At 35.8% G+C, this 27,350-nt stretch overlaps 1 protein-coding gene across 13 annotated transcripts in view; it reads left to right on the top strand.

Annotated features, from left to right (window-relative positions):
* The window catches only part of LOC129952624 (piezo-type mechanosensitive ion channel component), a 141,134-nt gene that overhangs the window by 99,871 nt on the left and 13,913 nt on the right, over positions 1-27,350 (top strand). For 7 of the 13 annotated variants that reach the window (XM_056065344.1, XM_056065353.1, XM_056065349.1 and 4 more), the window contains 6 exons: positions 6,429-6,573; positions 6,671-6,804; positions 6,862-6,995; positions 20,297-20,437; positions 20,625-20,666; positions 21,221-21,331. In XM_056065344.1, the coding sequence (XP_055921319.1) occupies positions 6,429-6,573; positions 6,671-6,804; positions 6,862-6,995; positions 20,297-20,437; positions 20,625-20,666; positions 21,221-21,331 (707 nt within the window). The remainder of the gene's footprint in view (positions 1-6,428; positions 6,574-6,670; positions 6,805-6,861; positions 6,996-20,296; positions 20,438-20,624; positions 20,667-21,220; positions 21,332-27,350) is intronic. The other 6 variants (XM_056065345.1, XM_056065352.1, XM_056065350.1 and 3 more) reach the window with 6 other exon arrangements.

The raw sequence follows: 27,350 nt of genomic DNA, 5'->3' as shown, positions 1-27,350 counted from the left end.
TACCATCCTGCATCGGCTGTGTCTGGGAGAGGCCCCGGATTTTCCTCGATAACAGATAAAAATCTGAAACCGAGGTGAGCCTTGACCTCTGCCCAATGATCATGAGAGATGTTACCATCCACATGACTCCTGTCAATGACTGCGGCAATGATCTTACCTTTGAGCGCGTCGCTGAAGGAGAGATCTTTGTTGACGGCTGATGTGCTGTTGGAAAGCACCTTCTGCCTTTTTGGTTTGGGCTTGTCACCCTCGAAAGACCTATCTCGCTTTGACGTTGAGTCGCCGCAGGTCGGTTCAGCTTTTTTGCTAAGAAAGCCACTAGCCCACTCGAGTTTACGCGTTTGCTCTGGGGTTCTTTCCGCCGCCGGTATGACACCGACTGCGGCTAAAATCCTTTCGGCATTGCGTTGGTCTCGATTGGCCTGTGACTTCTTGGACTTCTTTTTGGCCGACCCAGAACTATGTCCGTGTGTCACAGATGTGGGTCCACCTCCAGATTTAATCGCTACCGATGCCAATCCGGGTGTGCCCTCACCCTTTGAGTCAATTCCACATGTCGCAGATTTTGTCTCTCCGGATGGGATGTCCCTTTTTGGGGTCGCTTGCGACGTCCTAGCAGGAGCGGGGAAGAGGTGGGGTGTGGAATTTCCGCCATTGGGACTGCCGAGCGTCACAGCTGTTCCACTGACGGGTAATTCCTTCAAGTATATGTTGCGGCTAGTAGAGGGAGAAGGACTCTCGCCACTAGTTGCAACCACAGGGTTGACAACACGTTCACACACCTGATTTGGCTCGACAGCCTTTTCAGGTGATGTGACCGCATTGGCAGCCTTGGTGCGATTTTTTTGTTTTATAATAGTTTTGTTTGTTTGTTTATTTTTAAATTTGTTCATTGTATTCCCAAGAGTAAAGCGGAAAGACGGTCAGCCCCGGCAGAGCCGCTTGCCGGGGTAAGGCAGAAATATGACGGACCTTGCCACAGCATCCGAAAGAGCTCGTTAACGGCTGGTTTATCCCCCAGCCTTTCATTCTTCGGCACGGTTTTTGTACTAGTACGCTCACACCACCACTGAAATTAGGAACCTCTAAACTATAATTAAATTGGGTTTCCGAACGTTGCACTATTGAGGAGTTACAACAATTCAGCGATCCAACTCAACCTTAGCTAATCACCATCCTGCCAAAAACGCACAGGACTACTGTGGTGATCATTGCCCGCCTGGCACCCACTTGGAGGGTTTGAATGAGGATTTTGCCGGGCTGCAAAAACACATACATATACAAACATTGCAAATAGCTCAAAACTAAATTTTAAAAATGACTTGCCTTGGCACTTCTCAACTCAAGAACTTCTGTTACAAAAGCTGGGGTAGTAAAAGATAGAATTTCGAAGTTAAATGTGAAGTATATTCTTCCACGCCAAACATCAGAAAATTTCTTAATTTTCAATCTCGATTTTGGTTTTTATTAAAATAAAAATAGAAAAAACTATTTAAAAAATATAAATAAAGTGATTTTTTAGATGTTTATTAAACTAATAAAATACAGTTATTTACATATCGTTCTATATTTATATAATAAATTTGTTTTAGTTACTTTAATTATTTATTTATTTATTAGTCCATCTATTGATATAATACAGAATTGTTCACTTATTTATTCATTTATTTATTTATTTGTTTGTTCATTTATATATATTCTTTGTATTTATGTGTTTAATATCTTGTTATTATTTATTAATGAATTTATTTATTTATTATATTATTTATTTATTTATATATTTATTTTTGTTGTTATTTATGTATATATAAATGTATTTATTTATCTATTCATTTATTTATTTAATACTAGCTGACCCGGCAGACTTCGTACTGCCTCAATCGATAAATAAAAGACCTACACTTTTCTATAAATTAATTTCAAAACAAAACGTATTGAATAAGAAAGCGTTTTTTAATGAAGCATGAAGTTCTATTATTATTTTCGACACATCATGTTGCTTTCTTTAAAATCAAAGTTTTCCTGAAATACTATCAATTTTTAAAGTTTAAATTTTTATTAACAAACACACACTGTTATGATACTGTCCTTGCGATTTCCAGGACAGACGTACATTTGAAATCGAATGGTTAATCCGTAGGAATCATCGGTATTTGAGGGATCAAGACATTCTCCTTTGCATTGTTGCCTCAATGACGTTATTCATCAGCTTTTTCACAGCCAGTCTTGTTCCATTGCATAGTCGAGGTTGATTAATGTTATAAATCCATTGTTCCATTGCATAGTTGAGGTTGATTTTTGTTACGCAGCATGATGACAACTGATGCTACTTTTAACTGTAAATTGTGAGTTAGTAATCCAGGCAATTGCAGTGAATTTAAAAACTCCGTAGGATAGTTGACGACGTCATACTGGTTCATAACGGTGTCGACTGATTTGAAGGAAACCATCGTTCTCGTTCATCCAGCGAATTATGGTTATTGAACTTTTGCGCTATGGCTGGGAAAACACGCTGAATAAGCTCGTCTTTTGAACCTGTGATGTGACAGAAATCTGTAGGTAATGCGATGAATCCGGTCGAGGTGTCCATTGCAACTTTATTATTTCCAATATCTAACAACTGCTTCGCAAACACATTTGCAATTTCATCATGTTGCAAAAATACTGCCATGTTAGTTGCTAATTGGAGTGACTTTACGTACTGCCACAAATTCGATGATTTAAGGCATGCATTTAGTTCAACAGTTAATCGGGGAATAACTGGAGGAGTCTGACGAAAATCACCTGACAATAGAGTCATGGCCCCACCAAAAATGTTTCGGTTGTCACTAAGATCTTTCAATGTTCTGTCCAGTGCCTCCAGTGACCTCTAATGGGTCATTGTGCATGTGCATTCATTCCAAACAATTTATTTGCATACCAGTAGAATCTTAGCCATTGCCCTATGGCGATGTTGTAAATTGGTGTTTCGGTGATTTGCATGTCTAATGGTAATTTCAAGGTAGCTGCCTTCTAGCAAAGTCGCAGCTATTCCAGATGAAGCCAACGATAGAGCAACATCGATGCTTGCATTGCACGATCTGATCCTCACCAAAAGCATTAAAATTGAGAACGTTTTTCCGGTTCCTTCGGGGGCATCAAGGAAACATTAGATCCTCCAAAGCTCACGCGAAGACTATTTTTATAGATATGATTGAATTTGAACTTTATGCTGCGGTAATAAATTGCAAATTGACTCTTTGACGTTAGGAACACATCTAAATTGCTTAGACAACATTGAGGGATTATAATTTAATATGAACTTTATTGAATAGCAATAAAGTTCAAATTGACTCTAGAAAACATTTCTGTGGGAAATAGAAAAGGGCTGCTTTTAGGGTTTTTCCGGAAATTATTCGATTTTTTCTCGCTTTTTAAACATGCCCTAGACCTCCACGAACATTTCAAGACTATATGATAAGATAAATCCGTTCAGCCGTTCTCGAGTTTTAGTGAGGCCAACGGACAACATTTCATTTTCATATATATATAGATTTAATAGATTAATAAAGACATAATTGTACTGTGATATTTTTATACAATTTTTAGTATTTTTTTTTTCTACTTATTTTATTTATTTATTTTGTTATTTAATTTGTTACACAAACTGTAAAATAAATGTATCACTCAAATGATTTGTTTAGAAAAACTACCATCTCTACTCTCGTACCCATCTTAATTTAAGCATATTTACTATGTAATCATTGATGAAGGTTTTTACCATTACCTTTTCCTTCCAATTATATTTTATTACGTTCTTTCCAATTTTTATTCAAACATAATATTGACATCAGTAAGGCATCGAAAACATATCTATGTAAATTGTGCAATTGCCATTTTGTAAGAAAAGATAAATTGACGCTAATAATAAAAAAATAAAAAGAGGCTGGAATGCGACCCACACTGATAACTTCCCATCCCGTCTGTCGATTTATCTTGCTTAAAAGTTTGTATTTATGTACTAGTATCAATTTTACCAAATTTGCGTACTATTTTTTATAGATTTTATTTTTTATGAAAAACGGACTGTTGGATTTTTATATAAAAATCACTGAATATCGAAAACAATATTCTCTGTAAAATAAAATAAGTTTGAAGCCAATATTTTTAATTTTTGAAAAGCTATTTGAGTCGAAAGTAAATTTTTACCAAGTTTTAGTATTGTTTTTTTTAGAGTTTTATTTTTTGTAAAAAAACCGTCAATTCGATTTTCTTCAAAATTCTATCGAATGTTGAAAACAATATTTTCTATAAGATAAAATTAGTTTGAAGCCAATATTTAAAATTTTTGAAAAGATATTTGAGTCGAAAATCAATTTTTACCAACTTTTGTTAAATTTTTTTTAGGTATTTAATTTTTTGTACAAAAACTGTCAATTCGATTTTGTTCAAAATTTTACTGAATGTTGACAACAATATTTTTTGAAAGATAAAAGTAAATTTAAGCCAATATCTCAAAGTTTTGGAAAGATATTTGATTCGAAAATCAATTTTTACCAACTTTTATTAATTTTTTTTTTAAGTTTTTATTTTTTGTAAAAAAAACTGTCGATTCGATTTTCTTCAAAATTTTACTGAATATTGAAAACAATATTTCTTATAAGATGAAATAAGTTTGAAGCCTAAATTTTAAGTTTTTGAAAAGATATTTGAATCGATATTCAATTTTTACGAACTTTGAGTAATGTTTTTTTTAGATTTTTATTTTTTATAAAAAAAACTGTCAATTCGATTTTTCTCAAAGTTTTATCAGATTTCAAAAACATTATTCTCCGTTGCTCAAAATTGTTTTGGAGATGAAATCATATGTTAGTCGTTAAATTTAGGAGGTGACAAATTTTTTTTTTCAGTTTTTTTGATTTAAAAAAAAACCTTTAGATACATTTTTTTCAAAAAATATATTTCTTTGAGATCACGTTACAGATTATTATATAAAATTAAATTCAAGTCTCTAGCGTTTTTGGTTCGTAAGATATTTAGGGTTAACCAAAATTTTCACCTTTTTTTTAAACTGCTATGGTAAAAAAACCACCCACGTAATTTTATTGAGAGCCCTTTCTGCATCTTTCTGCCTTATTATCTGTATAACAAAATTTATTTGAAGTCGATATCTCTTCTGGTTCTTGAGCTATGGACGACGAAAAAAACGTCGCGAACGTACGGACGTACGGACAGACATCTTTCTAAAAATCTTTTATTTCGACTCTAGGGACCTTGAAACGTCGAGAAATGTCAAAATTTTCAATTTGACAAATCGGACCCATTACAATAACTTCCTATGGGAAGTTAATAATATTTTTTTTAGAATTATTAAATTGTGTTTCCATGTTATTTGTTTAATAAATTTATTTTTATTTTTTTTAATACAAAATTTAAATTTAAAAATCTCTAAAAACTTTAAAGCCCATGCCTGTGCTAAAGATATGACATAATATTAATAGTACAATATGATAATATAACTTTTATTGTTCCCCATACAAAATCGACCCACCTTAATGTAGGTACACATTTTAGCGAGCTTAAAGGAACTAACTTTATTTTTTATTTTGATGAAATGTAAAAATAGAAACTCGGCTATACGGATATTCACATACATCTGGGCCAGCTGTTTTACATTTACCGGCTATGGATCTGAATCTTTTTCCGGGACTCCAAAACTATTCCAATAGTTTCATATCTCAACTTTAACTTTTTAGCTATACGAAATCATCCGGATACTTTAAATATCCAATCGTGGATATGATTTCGATATATATTTTGAAGCACTATAATATTAAAAAACATTTACAATTGAACTATTATTCTCGGTCTATTAGTCTCTTCTTTAGAAAAAATAGATGTCCTTGAGTAAAATGAACACTGAAAACAAAATACTAAATACAAATAGAACTAATTTCACTAGACACAAAAGTAATCCTTTTTCTGATGGTGCACATTTCTTTAAATAATAATCGTACATAAACGTATCATTACATTATTTCTTCATTGTTTATAATGTAGATGCACATAAATTGCAACATTTTTTGAAATACACTACACATGAAGTTAACTCACAGCTTCTACAACAACAAAATTTGTGCTGAACAAAAAATGTTGAAAAGCTAACAAATCTTAAAAGCGGTGAGTGTCGAATTACTTAGCTCATGAGTATATGTTTGTGTATTAATCGTTAAGTAGAGTTTACCCTAAAGTAAAAAGTAAACAAACCAATAAGTTTTGGAACCATAGCTAAGCTCATGAACAAAGTGATTTGACAATCGAATATCCGCTTATAGTACTTTCAAATCTTTTCAAACTATAAGAAAAATGTAAAATATGTACATTTTTTAATTTAAAAAAAAGAAACATTCAACATATTAAATTAATTTTTATATTTATTTGTCTTTTAGAACGAAAGGACAGAGAAACCTAAATCGGAAAAACCAAAAGCAGATCAACCATCAACCAGTAAAGATGCTTCTGTAGAAGAACAAACAGAACCTAAAAAGGGTACTGAATCGGACAGCCCAGATGCAACTGATAAAGATTCTGATGGTAAGTTAAACATAATTATTTTGTCAATCTAATTTTGGGTGGCAATGAAATGGAGATTTTAAAAAATATTAAAATTCTGTACTCTATTTTCTTTTAGAAATGGACCCACCAAACCCAATCATTCGTCTTCTCGAGGCGTTCATGGTTTCAGTTGTGATTCGTTTGAATAGATTCTCCAGAAATTATAGATACGTAATGAAAATTTTAGCCGAAGAAAAGAAAATGCTAAAGGTATTTATTATTAAAAAAAAAAATTCAAAGCATTATAATGTTTAAAATTATTTAAAGGAATCTAAAGCATTTGATCGGTATGGAAGTGCAGGTACTGTGAATGTAAATGATGTATCGACGCCGCTCGCCAACTTAAAGAAACAGTTGTTAAGGTATTTTTCGCTCGCAAACTTAAAGAAACTCGTTTTAAGGTATTTTTCGCGTTATTGCGATTTTTTAAGTTTTAGTTACATTAATTTTTTTATATAAAATTGTTTTCTAATTATTATGCATATTATTTGCTTTTGCTTTGTGAATATATTCAGCCCTATCATGAATTCCATCGTAATCGGAAAATTTTAGGAATCACGAAAAACTGTATCATGAAACCCGTTCGTAATACAAAATTGTATGAGAATTTCCACTACGAACGGATTTCATGATACAGTTTTTAGGGATTCGTAAAAATTTCCGATTACGATGGAATTCATGATAGGGCTGATTATAAAACTTTTGTTTTTTTAGTGAGTTTAGTTGACAAACTAGAGTTAACAACAAACATATTTTTTTTTTCAGTGAATACCGATTTTGTCCCAGTGTTCCGTAATATTAAAAATTTGCCTTACGTCTTTTCGTCCAAAACCATATCGCCCAAATTAAAATTGGCATAATGCCCAAATAATTTTATTAACATTTTGTTCTTGTACTATTTGACCAAAATTACCGAACCTTTGTTTGTTGAAATTTGTTTGGGTTTTATAAAATCCCAAATGTTTTATCGCCCAAAAATTGCTTTATCTATTAAAAACATTTCAAAAGAAAATGCACTAAAAGCCCTAAACAACGTCATATTTCCCAAATTTTATTTTACATTTTATTTGGTTGTGACGTTTTCCTACAGGTATTTTTTACGACTTTTCTCTTTTTCAGATTTTTGGGCTTCATGACATTTTATAATTGGAGCGTTTGGTTTTCCGCGATAGGCCTAACGCCTTAAAAATAATTCGCATATTTTTCGATTATTATCCCTTATCTGATCATAAAAAATTCTGCGTAATATAAAATGTTTATCATCAAAAGTCCATAGAAAAAACAGCAAAGGCCATTTTTTTAAATCCTATTAAATTAAAATGAAATTCTTACGAATCTTAAAAGACAATTATTATCCGTGTTTTTTGGCATTCTATAAATAGTATAGAAGAAATCTCCCAAGAAAACGTATCGGCAGTAGCCAGATTTTTGTATTTAAAAATTGGTACATGTTTCAGAAAACACAAATAGAGAAAAGTTTTGTAAAAATCAAAAGTTAAAATTAACTTCAGCAAAAACTAACTAAAACTAAAAATGAAATGGACAATTTTCAAGAAGAAATTTTAAGAAAACATCTGGAAATTGAGATTCTATAAAAAAAAGTCAATTTAACAATTGCGTCAAGGAGGGGGTTTGTTAGTGGACTACTACATTAACATGTTGTGTTGAAGCCAGCTTGAAGCTCGCATCAATTCTTTATATACCTGGGGTGATTGTTGATTTGACCATCAAAATTGATGATTATCAAAATGGATATCACTATTTTGCTATGGTTTGTTAGTGACAGCTACTTAGGTGTCACTTTCATATATTTTGATTAATTTTTTGTGAGTAAGATAATTTGTGTGAAAAAATTTAAAAACGAAAGAAACCATCAGGAATAAGATCAACATATATTCCACCTATGCTTCAACTGGCTGCCACTTTAAATCTTCTTGGAGGTGGTGGTTATCAAGGCAAAGTTGGGGCTGATTGTGTTGCACAGATGGGCCAAAGTTCTGTGACTGATTGCAGTTATTAAGAAAATGTAGTCGGCTCTATGCCCACTTTTCATTAAAATTAAGCCTTTCGATTCAACAAAAGAATATTTTTTTTAAATACATATAACAAACATTTGTTTTAATTTATAACTATTATTGAGTATAGTTAAAGGTATTGAGTAAAGTTAAAGGTTTTACGGCTATATTTAACTGGGAAAGAGACTCTAAAAGCTTTACTTATAGAAGTTTCAAAGGTTTTCGCCTTTGATTCAGGGTCTTCTATCGATTCAGTGAGATTCGATAAGCTACTTAGTTTGGAATTCGCAATTTGACTGAATTTCTTCCAGTAAGTTCTTTTGGGATTTCTGTAAGGCGGAGGGTTTTTCGACTCGAAATTAATTTGAAAAACAATCCACTTGTGATCCGAAAACGAATTCAAAGTTGAAACTCTCTAATTCTCCACTAATAAATTACGGTTGTTTACTAAAGTAACATCAAGCAAATCCTCCCATCCATCATAATTTTCCGAGCTCGGAAACACGAAAGTGGGAGTATTGCCTCTGTTACAAATGGTCATATTACGTTCAATAATAAAATCAATAAGTGACTAACCTCGTTCGTTGATCTCAGAACTTCCCCAAAGGGTATGCCGAGCATTTGCGTCGCTTCCCATCAGAAGGTTTGCCTTTTATGATTTTGTACACCTCCTCCGGAGGTGATGGTGCATTATGGGCAGAGTAAAAAGAGGCCATCAGCAAACCCTGTGTATTCTTGTCTTCAAATCTGACAACTGTCAGATTGGGAGTGCTAAAATTTGGACACAAAAGACTAAAATACAAGTTCTGGGATTACCTTGGTCTTGATCTGCGGTTTTATAAAAGAGGTCGTATTATTTGTCTTGGAGTCCTCGAACCTTGAGGCCGTTTATCCACGGTTCTTGGATAACGCCAATGTCGAAGTTTCCCCCCCTAAGGAAAACTCTCAGATTATCTGAAGCGCACTTAGAGTGCTTCAGATTAATCTGGATGACCTTCCGCGCGTTTTTTAATTATTTTTAGCTGCAGAGCTGGGGCCCGGCAACTCGCTGGGGATCTCGACTCCCCTTATAACATCGTCATCCTCGACGTTGTCATCAGCTTTGTCGGTGTCTGTTCCCTTACTCTGCAGAATTTTAATTTTGGCATTCCTTATACCAAAACTGAGTTTGTATTTGGCCTTTTTGAGAGCCCCTAGACTCTCCTCGCTAATCCTCAGAAGGTAAGAGGCGCTGGTCTTCTGCGGTTCTTTTGCTTTAACTAAAGCCCAATCGTGCATGGGGACCAGCGGATTTTGCCTCTGAAGACCGCGGATCAGGTCCTGTCCGCTTGGCTTTATGCTCATGAGCGGCAACCAAATGCGAGCCTTCGGTTGTCTAGGGATGTCCTTAGATGGGATAAGCTTAAGCTTCAAGCCCTCCCAGTCATTGCTAACCTTAGCAATGCTTTCACTAAGGAAATCCCTAGAAAACCTGTCCGCATACTTACGAGTAATTACCCTTAATTACTTTGCCCCCTGAGCATCTCGCCAGAGTCAAAACTAGGGTAGGGGCCCTAGGTCCCTCACATCTCAGAGAGCTTGCCCTCGATAGAGTTCCACACGTTTAGCAGACCTTTGCTGTTTATGGAGAGCTCATCCACAACTGCTACGTGGAGGTCATCCCTGACAACCTCACCAAGAGTACGCAGTTGCGCTGCTCCAGAAGATGGTGCTTTCACTGGCTTTGTCCGGTCGTCAAGCTTGCTCTTTTTCTGAGACGTGCAGATCTCTACCTGAGATCTGTTTCTAGCTAGCCAGGAGTGCTATGAATAGCACTGCCTATACTTTCTGTGGTTTTGGGTTGCTCACAAGTGCTGGAACTACCAGGCCAAGAGTTCATCCTCCAAGTCTGTGGAGGGTTCTACGTTCGTCTTGTCTTTTTCGTCCATTCTGTTTAAATTTATTGTATTTTGGTCCCACGAGTAGGTCGGAAAAAAGAGGTCAGCCCCGGCAGAGCCGATATACCGGGGTAAGGCAGAAGATAAGACAGACCCTGCCAAGGCATCCGAATGAGCTCGTTAGCGACTGGTTTGCCCCCAGCCTTTCATTCTTCGGCACGGATTATGTAAGACGCCCACACCACCACTGCATTGCTAAAGCTTGCTACTATTAAGGAGTAGGAAACTTCAGCAATTCAACCTGACCTTAGCTGATCTCCATCTTGACAACGTACAAGACAACTGTGGTGATCATTACCGCCCGGCACCCACTGGGAGGGTTTGAAACAAGGATTTTTGCAGGCTCCATCAGGCAAATTAAAAATTCAACATTAAGATTGTTGTAATTTGTACCAAGTTTCTCAAACTTGGGTAAGTGCTGCCAGCAAATAGTAAAGTTTTAGCGATCACTTTACACAGAACAAAGATAAGTTGATGATCAAAGTTGGCAATCAAAACAGTGACAATCAACTATCGCCTTACGCAATTCCACGAAAATTTGTGAAAAAAAAACCTGTGTGGAGAAGTTGGTTTTACAGATGATGCATTATGGTCTGTTTATTTGCATGTTTGTGTACAAAAATATAGTTTTGTTTTAATCAAATACATACAAAAATTGGACATGGAGTAGGTAGCATATTTTTTATATGGTGCTGAACTATTCAGTTCTTCATTGTTTAACACGAATCAAACTTTCTCAATTCCACTTCATAGGAAACATGAAAACAACATTTGCATTTTAGAAAGTGCTGTCAAACGTAATAATTGTTAAATCTTTTTATGCGGTGGAGACACCAAAAAGATTTATTTATTCTAAACTGAGATAAACTTAAATATCTTTTCTATTGTTTTCTCTTGCAAAATAAGCCCAGTTAGTCCATTTTCATTATAAAACTAAATAATATCAACAGTATCAGATTGATTGTTTTCCCGAATGGAAAACACATGATTATAAATTCTTAACTACTCAACGAACACAGCCATCGAGACACAAACGACTCGTACAAACGTTAAAAACCCATCCGTAGTAAAGTTCTACTTTAATTTTGTATCGGTAATATTTATACTGTCGATATTGTTTTTGTTATTCGTGTAAAATCCTACTATACTATTGATAGATTTTCCAAAAAAACACGGGTAATGCTTGTTTGCCTAAGATCATTTGGTCATCAGTGTAATAGAATCTCCCTAATTGGGTATGTTCTACCGTTTTTGACAATTCGATATGCTTTATAATTTCCTGAAAAGTTCATGTAGCCTGCACACAGAAAAGGTGAATTTTAACCTTCTATTTCATCTTCATTAGATGATTGCAAAACTAAAGACTTATTTGGAAGTTTGTGGAGAATATATTAAGAGCCTGACTATCTGACAAAATCCGGATAACAGATGTTGATATCACGGTTTATTTTTTTTCGCCAAAGGTCAAACGGAAGCACATCTTAGTTTTAGCTTTTTAATCAACCACATCATTAGCTTTTGATCCTTCGATGTAAAAGTAAATCGAATTGTCTTACGTAAAATGTTTGTGTTTTCTAAGGCGATGCAAGAAGTTTTTTTCCTACTCTAATCTGGCTGTTATTTACAATACTTATGTATATACGTCCAAAGCTTGAGTAATGATCCCCTCTGTGGGTTGGTGCTCCTGCAACTTGCTTAAGCCTTTTGAGCAGTATTAAACGTTAAGCATTTAGATTAATTGGTGATAATGCCATCACTGGATCATTTACGTCGCTTGAACTTCATAGTAAAGTTTCTTGTCTCACCCTTTTTTACCGTTATTTTAACGGTTATTGCATTCCTTCCCTTAAACCGTAGTACTAACGCTTCTTGAAATGCTTATCAGTGTACCCTCGAGCCCAACTTCAGTTAAAATGTCAAGTACATAGATCCGTTCTTTAGCCGTACTACGCGAATGTGGGATTACTTACCATACTCTGTCTTTTCCAGTCATTGCAATATTCCGAAATTAAAAACCAATGTGCACTTCTTTGAACCCTTCTCTCCCTTTCCTATTGCTCACACTGGATTGCATAATATATTCCCTTGAGTGTGCGCTTATTATAAACAGTGTTTTTTATTTTTTTCACTTATTTAATTTTAACTTTTTATTTACCCTACATAAAAAATATATTTACATATATTCTCATTTTATCGGGATTAATTTGAGTCGAACTAATTAGCCTAGACCTTTCTTACTAACGTGCGTTTAATAACTTTAAAAATCGCTCAACTTTTTTTAAAACTATTACAAAAATTTTATTTAAGCCTTAAAAGTTTTATATGCAAATCATACTGACATTTTATGACATTAAATATTATTTTAAAATTAGCTTCACATAAAAAAAAATCCAATCGTTTTGAAACTTGGCACACTTACTAAGGGATGTCTATTGATGACCCAAAAAAAAGTCCCCAAGAATCTGACGTGAGCTCTAGCGGCAGTTAAGAGAAACATGGAGATTGTTTCAGTTTTTCACGTTTATCTCGAAAACTATTTGTCGTATCAAAAAATTTTGTTCCACAAAATTAAAGCTCATTAAATTTTATACAAAAAAGATTTATTTCGTATCTGTTATAGTTTATAAAATAACTCTAGAGGCAGTGAAGAGAAACATACGTTTTTTCGGGTTTATCTTGAAAACTATTAGTCGTATCAAAAAATAATCTTCTACAAAATTAAAGCTTATTAATTTTTGTAAAAAAATATGATACTAATTTCTTTGCACTTGTTTTTGTTTGTAAAATAACTTCGTAGACATGTAAGGAAATCATGTTATGATTTTTTCAAACACGTTAATAACGATTGTGTACCTACAACCCTAAAAACGTTTCTGGAAACTCTTATACTAAAGAAAACGAGCATTGAAAATATTAAAAAAAAGTGCATCGCAATAGGCCATAGCATTATATCAGTTTTGCGTCGAAGATCATTCATGTCTCCAATACTAAGCAGCCTTGCGTTAATTATATACAGAAAGGTTCTTAGAAGTTGGTAAACCTTATATCAAGCTTAGGGTTTTTTTCTTCATGCTATGAAGCTCAGTTGTTGGAGATATATTGCCACACTCGACCAGATTCATTTAACCAATTTAAGTTTAATAATGCGGACTTTAATGGCAGAACGTTAGATGGACATCGCTGCATCTACTTCCATAGGAAAAGAAACACACGAAAGCAAAAGCTGAAAAAACTACCTTGTTCTAAATCCTTTGGAAACATTTCAGAAAATAGATGTCGGAATAAAAAATTTGATTTTTGAGAATGTGAATGCGTGTTCCGAAGAAATGTTACAACCAAAACCATATGACACTCTTTGGTTTTCAAAATTTATTGGCATGTACGATATTTCAGGATGGAAAGGTTACATGCACTAAATAACAAGTGGCTTCTGTAGTGCAAAAACTAAACTCATTCCTCTTCCGTTCATAACCTCTCCTCCATCCGAATATAATACACTTTACACTGCATTGCACTTTGCTGGCAGTTTGTGTTAAATTTGACCAAAAACGCCTGGTGGTAACATTTGACAAGTCTCTTAATATACAAAGTAAAGAAATCGTTGCCGCAGCTTCATCTGCTTACTTACTTACTTACTTACTTAAGGTGGCGCTACAGTCCGGCGCGGACCTGGGCCTCAACCCACAAGCGTCTCCAGCCAGCTCGGTCCCTAGCTAGCTGTCTCCAGTTTCGCACGCCAAGTTGGTTGAGGTCCTCTCCCACCTGGGTGCGAAACCTGAGTCGCGGTCTTCCTCTAATGCGCCGTCCCTCGGGATTGGATTCGAAGACCTTCCGGGCTGGAGCGTTGATGTCCATCCGCTCTACATGACCTAGCCATCTAATCCGTTGGACTTTAATTCTGCTAACTAGGTCAGTGTCGCTGTACAGCCCGTACAATTCTTCGTTATATCTTCTCCTCCATTCTCCATCTATGCGTACGGGACCAAAAATCACCCGAAGAATTTTTCTCTCGAAGCATCCTAAGACGCTCTCATCTTTCTTTGACAGGGTCCAGGCCTCAGCGCCATAGATGAGAACCGGTATGATGAGTGTCTTATAGATGGTGATTTTACACGCTCGAGAGAGGACTTTACTTCTCAATTGCCTTCTAAGTCCAAAGAAGCAGCGATTTGATTTCAGCGCTGGTGTCGTTGTCTGCATTAATAGCGGTGTCTAGGTAGACAAAGTCCTTAACCAGCTCAAAGTTATAGCTGTCCATGGTGACGTCCAAGACGTCGTTGTTCAGTGTCCTTTTTTGATGACAGCATATACTTGGTCTTGCCCTCATTGACCACTTAACCTACTTCTTCGCTTCCGTCGCAATGCTCAAAAACGCTCCACTGACATCACGCTTTGATCTTCCAATTATGTCAATATCATCTGCGTATCCGAGTAATTGGATGGACCTTTGGAAGATTGTGCTTCTAGAGTTGACGATTGAGTTTGGCACAATTCTGTCCAGAACGATGTTGAAGAAGTCGCATGACAGTGCATCGCCTTGTCTAAAACCTTTATTGCCATCAAATGCATCGGTACGATCTTTTCCGACCTTGATAGAGCAGCGTGCGTTCTCCATCGTCATTCTGCACAAACGGATAAGTTTGACAGGGATGCCAAAACTAGACATTGCTCGGTAGAGCTCTTCCCTATAGATGCTGTCATACGCGGCTTTAAAATCGATAAAGAGATGGTGGGTATCGATTTGAAGCTCCTGGTTTTTTCCAAGATCTGCCGTAGTGTGAATATTTGGTCGATAGTGGACTTTCCTGGTCTGAAGCTACACTGATAAGGACCAATCAGGTTGTTGACGAATAGCTTCAGACGTTCACATAATACGCAATGTTAAGGAGACTGATGCCTCTGTAGTTGGCGCAGTTTAGAGGGTCTCCTTTCTTATGTATCGGGCAGACTATGCTGAGATTCCACTCATCGGGCATGCTTTTTTCCAACCATATTTTGCAGATGAGTTGGTGCGTGCTCCCTACCAAGTCATCGCCTGCTGCTTTGAATAGTTCGGCAGCGATGCCGTCAGCTCCAGAAGCTTTGTTTGACTTAAGTTTAGATACAGCTATCTTCACTTCGTCAAGGTCGGGTAGGCGGAATTGTTGATCTGCGTCGCCGAAGGTTGAGTGGTTCTATCTCCCTTACAGCGGAATTCGGTTCGTCATCGCCGTTATATAATTTGGAGAAGTGATCTTTCCATATTCTCAGCATCGACTGCGGTTCTACTACGATGTTCCCCTGATCGTCTTTACAGGCTTCGGTTCGTAACTGGTACCCTTGGGAGGTTTTTTTTACCTTTTGGTAAAATTTACGAACCTCATTCCTGTTGTGACATCCCTCTATCTCCTCGATCGCTCGCTTCTCATTCTCTCTTTTTTTCCATCTAAGAAGCCGGTGTTACTCTCTCCTCTTCTGTTCGTAGAGCTCGCGAGCAGCTCTAGTCCTTTTGTGCAGCGCCGAACCCAGGGGTTTCGCTGTGGTGGCCGTGTGAAACCTAGCACTTCAGAGGCGGCATCTCTGATGGCTGCAAGGCAATGTTGCCACTGGTTTTCAATGCTTAATGCAGGAAGCATAGGACTCCTTAAGAGGTTGTTAGAGACTCGATCGGAAAAGGACATGGCAGTCTCTTGCGATTGTAGCCGTCTAACATTGAATCTTCTCACAGTACTTCCTTGTTTTGGCTTGGATTGGGATATCCGTAACCTTGGCTACAACGAGGTAGTGGTCCAAGTCAATGTTGGCCTCCAAAGATGTCTTCTCTTCCTAGCTTGGCATTAAAATCTCCTAAGACAATTTTAATATCATAGCCAGCGCACTGCTCATAAGTCTTATCCAGAGCTCGAAGAATATATTTTTGGTGTCTTCATATTGCTCCTCTGTTGGAGCATGCGCGCATATTAGGCTTATGTTGGCGAATTTAGCCTTGATGCGGATTGTTGTGATGCGCTCGCTCACACTGTTGAAACTCAAGACTTTTGGCCTGAGCCTAGTTCCAACAACAAATCCACACCCAAATAGACGCTGGTTTTGTTTTCGGTAGCAGTAGCCGTAGTAGATATCGCAGTCTTTTAGTTTGCATTTGCCCGGTCAATCCCATCGCACTTCTTGGATGGCTGTAATATCTGCCTTGCAGCAGTTTAGGGCTTCGGCTAATTTTTCGGCTGCACGTGGTCTGTTAAGGGACCTAACATTCCACGTACATATCCGAAGTTCGTTGTCCTTATTTCGTTTGCGTGGGTTGTCAACTGTGAATCCGTCCGTATCCGAGGCTTTTTGGTGCTTTGAAACTTAAGGTATTTTTGCGTGGCCAGGAAGTCACCCCGATGACACAACCCCCAACCTGGAGGGCCAGATCCTTAGTATAACTCCAAGGAAGGGGAGCCGGATAAACCGCTCCTTACAGGCCTGGGATCCGAATATGTCGAAGAAGCCCTATAAGGTGTTCACTAAGTAGTTCAACCTTATTGGAACTCTAGACGCTACCGTTGATTCCATCTCGGGAATTCGTCCGCTGCCGCCTGGATAAGGAGAGGTGCCTTAGTGGAAACACCTTTCCCCCCCTCTCTCGTTTGCTGAGTAGGAGTTGATAGATAGAGGTGGGTTTTGAGAAAAACCTGTGGACGCTTGTGTCCTCTTGAATGCACATATCTACCATTTGAACATCATCTACAGGACATGATAAAACTGCATTCTGTGATGACCCCAGATGAATTTAAAAACTTTGTACAAGAGGGTTACTTTACTATGAGAAGAACTGACGATTGAACAAAATCAAATGCGTGAAATGAAGAGTATAGATGGCTTGTCACCAAGGCTTGAAATCACTGATAGTGTACTTAGCAAATGTGTTCTAGGGGTGATTGCTACTCATGAAATTTTCTCATAACTCGAAGAATTCACTGGCGTTCTTTTTCCTACTAGTGAGCGACATGAAGATTTTGAGGAGGCAATAAAAAGAGATAATACAGAGTACAGACATTGCGAAGCTGTCAATTCTATGGAAGTCAATATGTATAAAATCAAATGTGCGCAGGTGATGAGTTCCGCCCGGTAGTTCAAATGTACACAAGAAAGCAAATAAGGCTTGATGGAGAGATTGCATTTGAATAAGCAGAATACGATGTTCATAGGGAGAGAGATCATAAGGATCTTCCCAAGGAACACTCTTTAGGGCAAAGCGAATGAAATTATGTGTATTGATTCAATACGTTTTCTATGTATTTCGTAATAGGGAGTCCATACCTACGAAGCATATTCAAGATGAGGACGAACATGGCAATTATACAAAGAAAGGGTAACATAGGGATCATTGAACTCCTTTGCCCAGCGATTTATAAAACCAAGCATAGAACTTGCCTTATAAACAATAACATTTATGTGATGTGTAAACTCTTAGTTGGAACAGAAATGTACACCTTAATCTTTAAATGTGGAGACACGACAGAGTTTTTTAGTCAAAGTTATCGTCTGGCATCTTAAAGGGTTGATTGCAAGGCTATATTTCCCACACCAAAATATGAAACTATCAATGTCGGCTTGTTAAAGTATACGATGATAGGTGGACTTTATAAATTTTAAAATGTTCATGTCATCAGCAAAAATGAGAAGTTTACTTGAGCGTAGACATGACGATACATCGTTAATAGACAGGATGAGCAGAAAAGAGCCCAGATGGCTTCCCTGATGAACACCACATTGAGCAACAAAAGGTTCAGAATGACAATTTCTAAATTTTACCTCGTAGGATCTGTTTTCAAGGTATGACTTAATCCAAGCTAAGAAAAATGGTGGAAAACCAAGAGCCTTAAGTTTATATAAAATAATTCCGTGGCTAAGTTGGTCAAAAGCTTTAGAAAAGTCAGTGTATACACAGTCAACTTCATAACCTTGTTCTAAAGCGTTTGAACATATGTTTGAGAATGTGAGGAGATTAGTAACAGTTGATCTTTTTTCACAAAACCATGTTGCTGTTCGCAAATGACATTTTTGCTAAAATTTGCTACGCTTTCACAACCAACTTGTTCAAATACTTTAGGAATGCAAAAAAGCTTTGCGATGGGCCTGTAGTTGCTTATATCCGACTTGTTACCTTTCTAGTAAATTGGTGTTAGGAATGACTTCTTCCATGTACTGGGAAATTTGCCTGTTTTTAGAGAAAGTTTGAATAAAAACATAAGGGGTTCAACTAAATCATATCGACACTTTTTTAGTACTATCGAGGGAATACCACCGGGACCGGCTGAGCAGTCATCATTCAACGCAGATAAAAGATCAAGGACCGTACTCTGTAGCACAAGTATGTGACTGCATCTAGTTTGCGAAAAAGTGTGACGATTATGAAAATATACTTCATCAACTTCTTGAGGGCTATTAACAAATGACTCACGGAAATTCGTTGCGAAAGCGTTACAGATATCAAAAGTTTTATCTATCGAAAGGTTCTTGTAAGTGAAGTTAACTGGAAAGCCATCTGATTTTTTCTATTCTTTGAGTTAGCAAAATTCCAAAATTGTTTAGGATTTTCTTTCAAAGAGGTGCCCATATCTGTAACATAACAAGCATATACAAAATTAGAAAGAGATTTAAATTGGTTAAAGAGTTCAACATACAAAGAGAAGTTGACTGGAGACAGAGTTTTGAGATACGTTTTCCATGCCTTATTTCTTTTGTTACGCAGTATACGCAATTCTTTCGTGTACCAAGGATGGCTTAAGTTTGTATTTCTTGATTTCTTTATCGGTACATTTTTTTAAAAACAATAATTAAGGATCCTATAAAAAGTTGAAACTGCTTCGTCAATGTTAGAAAATGCTAGTGTATCAGCAATTCCAGAAATGGTTAAATCTTCATGCTCATGCTCTTCTGAAATCAAAATTATATAAGCAATCAAAAAAATTACTGTGATTAGTAAGGTGATTACTTAAGTAAAAAAAAATGTCCAAAGGGGGGTGATATTTGTCAATATTAGTAATTCCTGATCTAGACTCTAGAACAAGAGTACTAAGAAGAAAAGACTAAATCGAGAATTCGATTTTTTGAGTTTTTAATACAGCTTGTTTGCTGTAAGTCAGTAAGAAGGACTTTATCGAGAAGAGATAGTTCCATTTGTGAAGAAGAATGAGAGGCTTCAAAGCAGGATTCGTCTTCGGATGGAATCCAGTCAATGAAAAAATACGACAAATAGCTTTCGAGATAAACGTGAAAAACGGAAACAAACTCCATGTTTCTCTTTACTGCCGCTAGAGCTCACGTCGGATTCTTTGGGACTTTTTTTTTTTGGTCATCGCCAGACATCCGTTAGTATGTGTGCTAAGTTTCAAAACTGTTGCATTTTTTTTTGAGGTGAAAACCTTTATTAACTGGACTATTAATGTAAGCGACATCTTGTTTTATACCTTATAAATTTAGTGATTTTGTTTAGAAAACTGATCCAGCTGTTATGAGACATGGTAAAATAATGCTGTCTTCACTTTGTTCATTTTGAATGGCCGAATATTGATTCCACTATTTAATACTCGTATGTTTTGCTCACGATATAATTTGGTTGGACAGGACCTTGATGCTTAAATCATTGTTATAAACCTCATTCAAATATTAATTTACTTTTATTATTTTTATTTTATTACTCCCTTGATTTGAGATATTCCATTTGTTTGTTGTTTTGACTTTTTATTTGTTTTGTTTTTATTATTTAAATTTTGCTTTTAGAAATGATGATACAATTGCACTAAAAACTCAATCAAATACAGAAATACATGATACCAACACCACAACAAGCACAGCTGCATTACATCAACCACTCATTGAAATCAATGACATTGAATTAGATACCATTGATGCTCACCCTAGGTAAAATAAGTCATTATTATTATTATTCACTTCAAATATTTTTAGCGTACATATCCCTTTTCAATTTTTATCTTTTTTTTTACTGAGCTACACATTGAAACAATCTTATTTTAAATCATGTTATGTATTGCTTAAAAGTACAATTATAATTATAATTATAATATATGCATTTAATTTTATTTTACAGAAAAGAGTCTGGAAGCCAAGGATCTCTATCAAGGCCTCTTGTGTAAGTGTTTTTTTGATATAAACTAACTATAATTATTCTGCTGGTTTATTTGGTTCTGAAAATGCATTTAACAAATTCTTCTTTCCATTTATACAATTTTTAAAAAAATGACTTTTCTATTTTAACTGATATGTACAAAATCTAGGTATTTTTAAAAATGTTTAAAAAAAAGTCGCAGTGATTAATGTAACTATTTTTATACTGATCGTATGAAATTAATTGCTCCGGTCAGTGTTAATTAACAAAATATATAAAATACATTAGTGTATAGTCAATTTTGCCTCATTAAAAAAGGTGTACAATTTTTCTCTTAATATTTTATAAATACGTGGTCAAGGTCAATAATCAAAATGGCCATCAGATTATAAGTTTATAAGTTTTTTTGACTTGACTTTTTTGTGTAGACTTTTTAACGAACTATCATGATTGCACGACTATGAGATATTTTATTTTTGTTGTGGATTCATAGTACGAATACTGAATATAAAAATTGATGATATGAAAAAGTATTCTTACTAAAATCTCGTTTAAATATTGGTCGAATGTGTTTTTAGGCGAAGATCAAGTGGAGTGCCTGGTATAAGAGTGATGCCTCCCTCAGTAGAGATGGGACTGGATGAGACAGGCACTCTAAGCGACGAATGGTCATATGAAAAAGTAGACAGGTATACAATAATTAAAATTGGCTAGTTTCGTGCACGCCCGCATCAATTTAAGCCTTTCATGACTATTTATCTCTTTGGTATCGTCTTTTAACCCACATCTATATCATTATTGACCGACACGCATTTAAATAACATAATATATACACATACCATACATACATAGTTGTATATTTTGGCTCGAAATTTTTGCAGCTCAATCATAATATTTGGCAGTTTAATATAATTAACAAGCTTCAATTATAATATTCATACAACATTTAGTTTTAGCGCTTATTCTCGAAAATAACTTTTCTATATACTTAGATTCTTCATAATTTTTATTTTGCAATGCAATTTAAACACACATTTTATCTCATCTTTCATAAACACGCATATAAACTTTAATAAAAATTTAATTTTGCTCTAATTTGTTAAGAAGTATAAATGTAAAAGTTAGTAGGGATGAATTAATTTACAAAACTAATACCGTTTTTGCCTAAATAATAATGCATCGTCTACTGTTAACAATTTTCAGTATGCAAAAAAATATTAAGTGTTAACTTCGTGTTCTGCATTTTGATTGAACTTGAATAACTTTTTAATCTTGCATACAAAACAACAAACTGCAATTTATCTAAGATAAACTAAGCACATCAATTATCATTTTAAAATTGCAATTGGCTCAAACTATTTGAAATCATAATAAAGTGTTGGGAAAAACTATTTCTTTTATTCTCATTGGTTTTTATTTTGCTTAAATAAGATTTAGCATCCATAAGATATAATAAATTAGTTTTCCAATTGCTCGGGCATTGAACCATTATGGTTGTTTTTTTTTAGACGTTGGTTTTCAATAATAATTGTATTTAATTGTATTTTTTAAAAGGTGTACCATTATGTTTTGAAAATAAGTTTGGGCTCAAACGAATTCCAGCCAAAAGACCCAATTTTTGACCACTTTTAGCAAATATTGAGGCCGTTAGCAATAGCGCGTCACATATTCTCTTCCAAACGATCCAACTCGGATTCCTGAGGTTGTAGGCCAACACTATTGACTTGTTTCTTACATCTGATCCTAATAAATATGCAGTTAGTGTTTTATCGCCTCTAGGAACATCAGACCATTGTATTATAACATATTTCTTGTACCAAAAAAAACTGTAAACAAAAAGTCAGAACCGCTAAGAGAACCCTTTGGCAATATGAGAATGTCAACTGGGACGGTCTCATCGACTTCTTCAGGAACTTCGTGAACTTCAGCTCAGATATGAGTACAAAATTAATATACAACGCCAACCCCACTGAAGAAAAACAGAATAATTTTAAACAAGTTAGAAAGACCAGAAATTACGGCAAAAATACTACAACGTCCCAAAGGGATTAAAGGATTAAATGTTTCTGGTCATTTGTAAAAATATGTTCGTAACACTACGCCATCGTGCGTCGGTTCCGACGTTCGTTTCCCATGACACTCATTTGTAAGCTCGATTGTTTAAGCCAACTTGTTTGCAGCACTATTTGGTGTCGATTCGAGGCTGTCAATGAGTGGCATGACTAATTGACTACGCCTGTACTTGAAAACGTCTTTAAGTCTCTTTTCGAGTGAATAGAAAACAGCGTTTATCCAGCATGTTCAAAAAAAAAGGTGAATCCTCCTTTCCTTTTAACTACCGTCCAATTACACTTAAGTCTCTTCTTTCCAAAGTCATGGAAACGCTGATAAATTTTTTAGCCTAAGAAATATCTGGAAGAACTAAAGCTTGTTAATGTCCGTCAGTCCACTGTTGATGTAATGTGAACGAAAAATGGAACAATTTTTTTTTTTGGAGAAAATAAGATTATTGCACTTAATTTTTCAGACATTTGATAGAGTTTGGCATCAAGCTCTCTTATCGAAAATGCCACAATCCATAGGTAGTCCTTGCATCGAAAAGACTGAAAAACTTTCTGCCTGAGCATAAATCAAAACCAACTCCGAAAAAAAGTATTGCTAGATTGAAAAATACGTGTCTAAAAAAAACACCCCCTACATCAAAAAATAAGATGTGAATTAATTTGTACATTAATAATGTGTCTTCAGGCCCGGAGCCAACCCAACAACCCGGAGCGCTAGGAGTACACGCTCTCAGAGACAATGCGCTGAGGAGTTGACGCATCGAAAATCCAAGAAGCTATCCCCCAAGTGTTTCAACCCCCAATAAGATTAAGAATTTTTGATACCCGGTTCTCATTATTCTTCAGGGGCTCTTTCTAACGTTTTTGAAAAATTAATTGTGTTCATTTAGCAATCGCAAATAAAAAATCGTAAACCCAAAAGCGTTAAACCCACATAACCCAATTTGTAATTAATCCAAAAACCATGAAATCAAAACCTTTAGACGTGAAAACATGTATGCACCGATACGAATTCAACATAAAAAATGAGAGTAAGAGTTTTCAAAAGGACGGAGACGAGGACATTTGATTCTCTCGATTAGTTTTTTCTCTCTGGCAGAGCACGCCTGCAGACTCGCAAATTACGAATGGACTTGAAGACCTTACCGCTATATATTTTCACGGCGTTAATAACATGCTCTGACATTTATTCGTAAATTTCGTTTGTATTTTTTTCTGCTCGAGTTTCGATGTTTTATTAAAACAAATACATTGCTTTTTATTTATTTATATATATCTATAAATATTTCAATTCGAACACCTTTAAGTTGAACATTAATTTTTAGATACGCGTTATTCGCGGAAAGTTGAATTTTGCACACAGGAGGGTTTCGGAAAATTCAACTTTACGTACGTTGTGTCGAAAAATACGATTCAATACTTCTGAGGCAAAATTTATTTCGCCATTTTCCGGTTGTTAAACTCGAAACGGACTCGTGGAAATTGACAGTTCTAAATTTTACCAAATTAGTATCGAAATGTACTTTAACGCCCAATTCGCACATTTCTTTTAATCAAGAATAAATAAAGTACTCGAGATAATTACTTATTAGTCCAGCATATGGCAAAAAAAAATACGAGGCTTAAAATTAAATTTTTTTTCCAATCAGGAAACCCTTTGCTGAGTTAGGCTGCATGGATTTAATATTTTTTTAGATTTAAGTTTTGGGTTAATAGCCACTAAGGCTATGTGAGTTAGACTCTTTGGATATACTAGCGAGGTGAGCTATGTGGGTTTAATGGTTATTGGATTAATTGTGAGTTGGGCTATATGGATTTAACGCTTTTGGGGTATATAGCTTTCGAGTTTGGATTTTGTAGGGCCAACTAATTTAGTTTTTTTTTTTTGCTCCAGCTCGGTTCCAAGCTAGCTGTCTCCAGTTTCGCACGCCAAGTTGGTTGAGGTTCTCTCCCACCTGAGTGCGCCACCTGAGTAGCGGTCTTCCTCTACTGCGTACGGGACCAAAAATCACCCGAAGAATTTTTCTCTCGAAGCATCCTAAGACGCTCCCATCTTTCTTTGACAGGGTTCAGGCCTCAGCGCCTTAAATAGGAACCGGGATGATGAGTGTCTTATAGATGGTGATTTTACATGCTCGAGAGAGGACTTTACTTCTCCGTTGCCTTCTAAGTCCAAAGAAGCAGCGATTTGCAAGAGTTATTCTTCGTTTGATTTCAGCGCTGGTGTCGTTGTCTGTGTTAATAGCGGTGCCTAGGTAGACAAAGTCCTTAACTACCTCAAAGTTATAGCTGTCCATGGTGACGTTTTGTCGAAGACGCCGTCGTTCAGTGTCCTTTTTTGATGACAGCATATACTTGGTCTTGCCCTCATTGACCACTAAACCCATCTTCTTCGCTTCCGTCGCAATGCTCAAAAACGGTCCACTGACATCACGCTTTGGTCTTCCAATTATGTCAATATCATCTGCGTATCCGAGTAATTGGATGGATCTTTGGAAGATTGTGCCTCTAGTGTTGACGATTGAGTTTTGCACAATTCTGTCCAGAACGATCTTGAAGAAGTCGCATGACAGTGCTTCTAAAACCTTTTTTGACATCAAATGCATCGGTAAGATCTTTTCCGACCTTGATAGAGCAGCGTGCATTCTCCATCGTCATTCTGCACAAACGGATAAGTTTGACAGGGATGCCAAAACTAGACATTGCTCGGTAGAGCTCTTCCCTATAGATGCTGTCATACGTGGCTTTAAAATCGATAAAGAGATGGTGGGTATCGATTTGAAGCTCCTGGGTTTTTTCCAAGATCTGCCGTAGTGTAAATTTTTGGTCGATAGTGGACTTTCCTGGTCTGAAGCCACACTGATAAGGACCAATCAGGTTGTTGACGAATGGCTTCAGACGTTCACATAATACGGCAGAGAGGATCTTATACGCAATGTTAAGGAGACTGATGCCTCTGTAGTTGGCGCAGTTTAGAGGGTCTCCTTTCTTATGTATCGGGCACACTATGCTGAGATTCCACTCATCGGGCATGCTTTTTTCCAACCATATTTTGCAGATGAGTTGGTGCATGCTCCGTACCAAGTCATCACCTGCTGCTTTGAATAGTTCGGCAGCGATGCCGTCAGCTCCAGCAGCTTTGTTTGACTTAAGTTTAGATATAGCTATCTTCACCTAGTCAAGGTCGGGTAGGCGGAATTGTTGATCTGCGTCGTCGAGGTTGAGTGGTTCTATCTCCCTTACAGCGGAATTCGGTTCGTCATCGCCGTTATATAATTTGGAGAAGTGATCTTTCCATATTCTCAGCATCGACTGCGGTTCTACTACGATGTTCTTTACAGGCTTCGGTCCATGGCTGGTACCCTTGGGAGGTTTTTTTTACCTTTTGGTAAAATTTACGAACCTCATTCCTGTTGTGACATTCCAATTAAGGCAACTTTAATGGAAAATTGACTTGAAAGTCTCCCTGACTATCAAGGCAAGTCTACTTTTATCAAAATGACAGTTGATAATGTTTTTTCATTCAACTGAAAGCTGAATTTTATTATCTATGATTTATTTATTTTTTCTGCACATCTTCATTTAATGTTTTCTGTAAAAGGGTTCCTTCTCAATTTTGAAAAGAAATAACTAATAATTCTTTATAATACAAAATACAAATCGTGGTGGACTTGTAGCTTGCCTGTGGAGTGTTTTGAAATCAGCAAGTTTGTTGGTACTTTTTGTACTATGAACTTAACGTAGAAATTTGCGAAGTAAAGTTCTGAATTTGAAATTCATGACGCTTGATAAACTAACTAGTTGCCTTGGTCAAAATGTACGTTCAAAGAATGAAGTTGACTGCAAATGAAGTCCTTTATGTTGGCTGACCCTACCCAATGTAATAAATAGACTAGGTGGCGTAATAATCCGTAAAGAACTCGGGCTTAGTGACTAACAACTCTCAAACATTCTTCTGTGCTAGTCATGTCAGGGATAAAAATTTGAGAAAGCACTTTTCGCGACAAGTATTACTTTTGGAGAATTTGTCAATTCCTCTCAAGAGGCAGTACCAAATTTGTAGGTGGCACAGCCAGAGATTGAACCCAAGAACTCTTGCCTAGAAGTCCTACGCAGTAACCATCACTTCACGGGTACTACTGTCAATTAGAATTGTACCTTAAAATCCCTTTAACAATTTGAACCATTATTTTAAAATAACTAACCAATAATTGTTAACTGCTTAAATAAGAAGTTTATATAGTAGTAAGGAATGGTGTATGTTTTTGTTATTTGTATAAACGCTAAACACGTGTGTATTTTGTGTTCGAAAACAAATAATAGGATCTTATGTTTAATTCGTAAGACAATAAAAATTACTATAATTTCATTTAATTGTTAATTTAATATAAACCTATACAAAATAATGACTCCCATTCATACATGCATCCATAAAAGTACCCTAAATATATGTTGGTAAGGTTTAGCCTTAATTATATACAAAAACTTAAAATAATGCTTGTTGAAAATAATTCCGTTCGGTATATTGTAATGTAAAAAGTAAAATTGTAAATAATTATATAAACAAACAAACTATCATTTTTTAACTGCACAATTAGATTGTTTTATTAAATAAGCTTAAAAATTGAGCATATTTAAATTTAAT

This window comes from Eupeodes corollae, chromosome 3 (genome assembly GCF_945859685.1).
Source record: "Eupeodes corollae chromosome 3, idEupCoro1.1, whole genome shotgun sequence".
Lineage (NCBI taxonomy): Eukaryota > Metazoa > Arthropoda > Insecta > Diptera > Syrphidae > Eupeodes > Eupeodes corollae.
The sequence above is the reverse complement of the archived record's forward strand: the minus strand, read 5'-3'. Positions and strand labels throughout refer to the sequence as shown.